At 32.7% G+C, this 5,013-nt stretch overlaps 1 protein-coding gene across 1 annotated transcript; it reads right to left on the reverse strand.

The window, feature by feature from the left end:
- LOC110729301 (AT-hook motif nuclear-localized protein 1-like) lies at positions 1–4,522 on the reverse strand. Its single transcript, XM_021909033.1, has 5 exons — positions 4,120–4,522; positions 2,617–2,684; positions 2,274–2,405; positions 1,033–1,194; positions 1–835 (listed from the first exon to the last, which is right to left on the reverse strand). The coding sequence occupies exons 1-5, from the start codon at positions 4,520–4,522 to the stop codon at positions 572–574; spliced, it is 1,029 nt and encodes a 342-aa protein (XP_021764725.1). The 3' UTR covers positions 1–571.
- Positions 4,523–5,013: the final 491 nt, after the last annotated feature.

A 5,013-nucleotide genomic window follows, 5' to 3' on the forward strand; every position in this document is an offset into this window, starting at 1 on the left:
ATCAAAATTTTCAAATCAGCTCGATCAGTGGGTTTGCAAATCCGTGTCCTATCCAAAAACTTGATTTTAAATATTTTTATACGAAATCCATTCTATGATATTTGACACAAAAAACCTGTTCGGACATCGAAATTTCGGATTGAATCACTAGATTTTCGAAACTGGTCAAACAGTTCAAATACCTTTGCACAACCCAAATATGAGCAGTAATTTTGACAACATGATGGCCAAACTCCATTAAAAAAACAAAAAAAAAAAAAAAAACAATAAAAAAGAGGAGGAAAGACCAATCCCAAACAAAACAATAATGCAGATGGAAACCAGAAAAATTGGAACCTAATGAACAAAGAAGAACAATAAACCTTTCATAATCAACCATTACAGCTAAAAGTAAATGTAATGTCTGAATTCCAAGAAACTGGATCATACAACAAATGAACAACCTAAAGTAGTTCAAATTTCCAGCTCAAATTAAAATAAAACCTTTTCTAATAAAAACTACCTTAATCTCAACAACACCTACTAAAGACTAAGGACCTCAGCACCAACAGAACAAAAGAGACCGAAAACCTCACTCCTCATCAGGTACAGTCACATTGATGTCAGGGTACATTCTCTCCTGCGGTGGTGGCTGCGATTTGTTACCCCAAACCTCGAGTACAATTATGTCATCATCGACTTCACCCTGAGTTTGAACTGGCATTGGAGGTACTGCTGGTGCGCCAACTCCATTTCCTAGTGAAACAGGCTGCAGGATCGGTATTTCTGCAGGCATTGCATCAGGAGAAGCAGGGATAGCAGCTGCAGTTTGTGGAATGAAGGTACCAATAACCAACTAATAGAAATTGAAACATAAAGCTTAATCAGAAAGAGAAAGAAGTCAAAGAACCATATCTAATGGATGAAACTGAAATATGCAATGTACTCATTTTGAAAAATTCAGTTGTTTCGAAGTTTGTCATTTGTTTAAACCTTTTAAGTATTAGAATTAGTTTGTTTGTGGCCGAGATTATATGAAAGATTGACACTAACTTGAATTGGGGTTGCGGAAATAAGCAAGCCATCAACCCTGCCACCAACTACTTTACCATCAGGGCCAGCGAGTGAGACGCTTATACCACCAGTCGTGGTTGTGACCCCATTAACTTCATTCGTTTTGTATGATCCAGTTAAGGACAATAACTGATAGCGACCCTGTACCAAAGTTGATTGTTGAGATAAGTAAACTACAATTTCAATGAATTTTACAAATGCATATCCTATCGAACTAAAGCACCAATATACAACATAAAAGAGGGATAAAAAAGTCATTTAGTCCAATTTTAAGGACATCCTTTCTTCATGCCTCACTAGCAGGACAGGCCTTAAAACCATATCTCGTGCCCAAACCCGCAATATAGTAGCAAGGTTTTTCGGGCCGGTTCACGTTTTTAAATAAAAATGCGTTTTTAGGCTTACTCGGTCCAAACCCGCCCTATTTTTGGGTCGGGCTAGCGGGGCGGGCTGATGTTGATGTACAATACTTTAGCAAAAAGCTAAGTTAATCAAATTATAGACCCCATATATATGATAAATAACAACGTATTTGTAGAATACATGCTACTTTGTATAATTCTCTACACAACAATAGAAATTACCCTTAATGTAAACCAAGTAACAAATACAAAGCTTGATTTTTTTTTATACCTGTTATGATTTTTTTTTTTTTTTCCACTTATACAAATGGAAACAAGATATATTAATTTAGGGATATAAGAGTCCATCAAAACATAAGGACAAATCTCAAGGATAATGATTTACCAACACATGCTCGACACCAAAGGGAATTAATCTAGCATGTTAAAACACCTAATGGCATGCACAGAAAACTGCGCGTACAACAAATTGATGATATGATGAATTAACTATTTATAACATAACACCCACAAAGGCCAGGACCATAAACATGAGCACCAAGAATCTTCGTAGAACACAGATTTCAAAGGCAAAACATGACCATTTTGTAACTCTTAGATCAATTTAATATCTCAAGATTGCAAAATAGAATATCACAACCTGGGTTGATAACTCGTAAAATTACACCACCCACCCCCCCTTCCTCCAATCCGCTTCTTTTCAAGCAAATATTGAACACATCAATTTTTATGTGTACCGTTACTTGTCGATTTAACAGACGGAGTGTCAATGCAATACAAATCGATTTCAAAACCCAATTCAATAACTACCAACATAATTAATTCCGTGAATAACTTTAAATGACACTTAATAAGTACCTCATAACCAATGACGCCACCAGCAATTCCCGGTCGGCAAACAGTAACACTTGAGATTTCACCACTAGCAGAGAAAACTAAAACTGATCGGGCTCCTGTTGAGCCAATCAAAAAGAGTTTAGCTGCTATATCCTGCAAAAAAAAAAAAAAAAAAAAACAAAACAAAACGTTACAACAAACAAGTCCAATTATACATCTACAACTTCCTGCTACAATTAGGTGTAATGTAAGTATGTAACTGTAACAATTATATTATTATTACCTTTTTATATATGTATACTTTTTTTTTTTAAATGAAATTAATTAGGTGTAAGAATGTAGTTAAACAAGAAATTTATAATACCTCTCCAGCTTTTAACATTATGACTTGAAGGGTGAAGTGCATCCGTTCTGAGTTTGCTATTCCACCTCCTTTTACCACACAATTATAAAAAGTCAATTTTCTTAAATCATTAATTAAAAATTTAAAGAAAATTTGTCTAAAAGATACTTATATGTTCACTTTTTTGTGAAAAAGGACTATATATGTTCAAAGTGGTGAAAAAGGTCTTTATAAGTTACTTTTGTTGTGAGGAAGTATCTTGACTTCGGAATATAGCTGCTGACATCAATTCACTTTTCCAGCATTGACCATCATGTGACATGCACGTGATGCTTAAAAAATGTTTTTTTTTTCTTTCTTCCCATGATTTTAAGGAAAGAGAAGAAATTTTGAGAGAAAATTTGAGGATAGAAAGAGAGAGAATGTGAACATGTGGGAAAAAAATGAACGAAATGGTCTTCTTAAAACATCACGTGCCACGTGCGTGATGGTCAACATCGGAAAATTAAAGTGTATGACCATGTTCCAACGTCAAGGTCCCTCTTCACAACAAAAGTGATTTATAAGAACCTTTTTCACCACTTTAAACATATAAGGTCCTTTTCGAAAAAAAGTGAACATATAAGTAGCTTTCTAACAAATTTTCCAAAATTTAATCATGCATTAAAAAAAAAATTAAAAGTAATTTTTCTAGATACCAATGAGTACCACCGAGATCAAGAAAATAATAGTGCTTATGATAATTAAAGTAAGACTGCAATTACAAAGGATTTCTAGCATCGGATTAATTAATTAGAATTTATATAATTACTTAAAATTGTATAGATATTTAATCTCAATTCTAAAAGTAAGACCATTATTTGACTTCGTGATTTAGTACATTAAAATTACGGATTTATTTTGTCCCAAAAAACTTATTGAAGTTTTTTTTTTTTTGAATGATATAAGAAGTAATTCATTAAAAACCAATATAATTAATATAAGAATAAAAATTACCATAATGATCAATATAATTATTGTCGGTCTCCAATGAACATCTTTGACCATGAATAATTCTGGTTGTGTATAAGTGAAATTTGTAAAAAGTTGATTTTTATAAGAAGAAATTTATAAGAAGGAGAATCTAATATGATATCACGTGCTAATTTATTTATATTGTATACCTCATAAAATATGGTCAAAGTTATTTTATTTTGACCACATGAATAGTAATTGAGTCAAACTTTCAGCAACAGAGGTAGTACAATTACTCTATCATTAATCAAGTCATGAATTTTAGCTGTCAAGCTTTTAGAAATTAGTCAAGCAAACAAGAAAAAAGTCACTTGTAAGAAAAAAACAATATAATTTAAAACCAAGAACATTAAATAAATAATTCCTGTCAAAAAAAAAATGAAAATAAAGTAAATAAAATCAAGTCATCAACCCAAAAAAAAATGCTCTTTTTAATTCATTTCTCTACTAATAAAAATTCTGCAAAAATCCAAAGAAAGAAAAAAAATAAACAAGAAAAAAAAATGTCACCTAGAAAAACAGGTTGGTAATAAGGTTGATTGTTCCAGTTAATTTGAGAAGAAGTAGCAGAAACTCTGTCTCGAGCTCTCCTAGGCCTCTGAAACACAAATGATGTCGTAAGAGCAAAGCCGGGAGGCGGAGACACCGCTCTTGAAGGTGGCGAAGAGATCCTGCTGCTGGAGGCGTACGAAGGGTGCAAATTCCCTAAAGCGTCGTACTTTCTTGGCCTTCCTCTCTTCCTCCTTGACGACCCCACCAACTTCCTGGAACTCGGCTCACCAGTAGTGAGTCCTCCGTTAGCAGGAATTGTTGCTGATGGGACGGAGTGCAAGTTGGTGCTTATGGGTGTTGGTGAACCGCTATCGGTGTTTTCGGGTGAGCCTGAAATAATGGGGCTGTTGTTTGACTCCATTGTTTTCGAATATGATTTCGAGGTTTTAGAGAGGTTTTAGAAGGAGTGGCGCTCTATTTGTTTCTCTCTTGTCTATTTCTCTCTTTTATTTTTCTCTTTAATTATTTTTTTTACTAGTTACTAGGGAGAGAGAATAATGAGAGAGAATTGATAAATTAAGAGGAGGAAATGACCCAATTTATAGTATTTTTGGGCATTAGGGTTGGGTAAAATTGGATAATATCAAACAATATTATTATTTTTAATTAATGTGTATTATTATTGAATATCACAAAAATCTTTTTTAAAAGTTAAAAAATGATGTGGTTTGGTTATATAATTGATTTTGTTAATTTATTTCTTAAATTGATTGGAATTGAAAAAGGATAGGCTTTGAGAAAATTAATATTATATTTTCTTAAAACAGTAAAATTAATTTATTAATAAAAAAAATAAGAATATGACATTTACAAAAGATATTCAAATATATTAGAAATACATAATATATTGAA

This window comes from Chenopodium quinoa, unplaced genomic scaffold, assembly GCF_001683475.1.
Source record: "Chenopodium quinoa cultivar QQ74 unplaced genomic scaffold, ASM168347v1, whole genome shotgun sequence".
NCBI lineage: Eukaryota > Viridiplantae > Streptophyta > Magnoliopsida > Caryophyllales > Amaranthaceae > Chenopodium > Chenopodium quinoa.

Bases quoted from the DNA above. Each gene is read 5' to 3' on its own strand.
- LOC110729301 (XM_021909033.1), bottom strand. From the start codon at position 4,522: ATGGAGTCAAACAACAGCCCCATTATTTCAGGCTCACCCGAAAACACC. The intron at 2,685-4,119 runs GTGACATTTTTT...GTGTGGTAAAAG, and splicing joins TTACCAACCTGTTTTTCTAG to GAGGTGGAATAGCAAACTCA. The intron at 1,195-2,273 runs GTACTTATTAAG...ACTTTGGTACAG, and splicing joins GTGGCGTCATTGGTTATGAG to GGTCGCTATCAGTTATTGTC.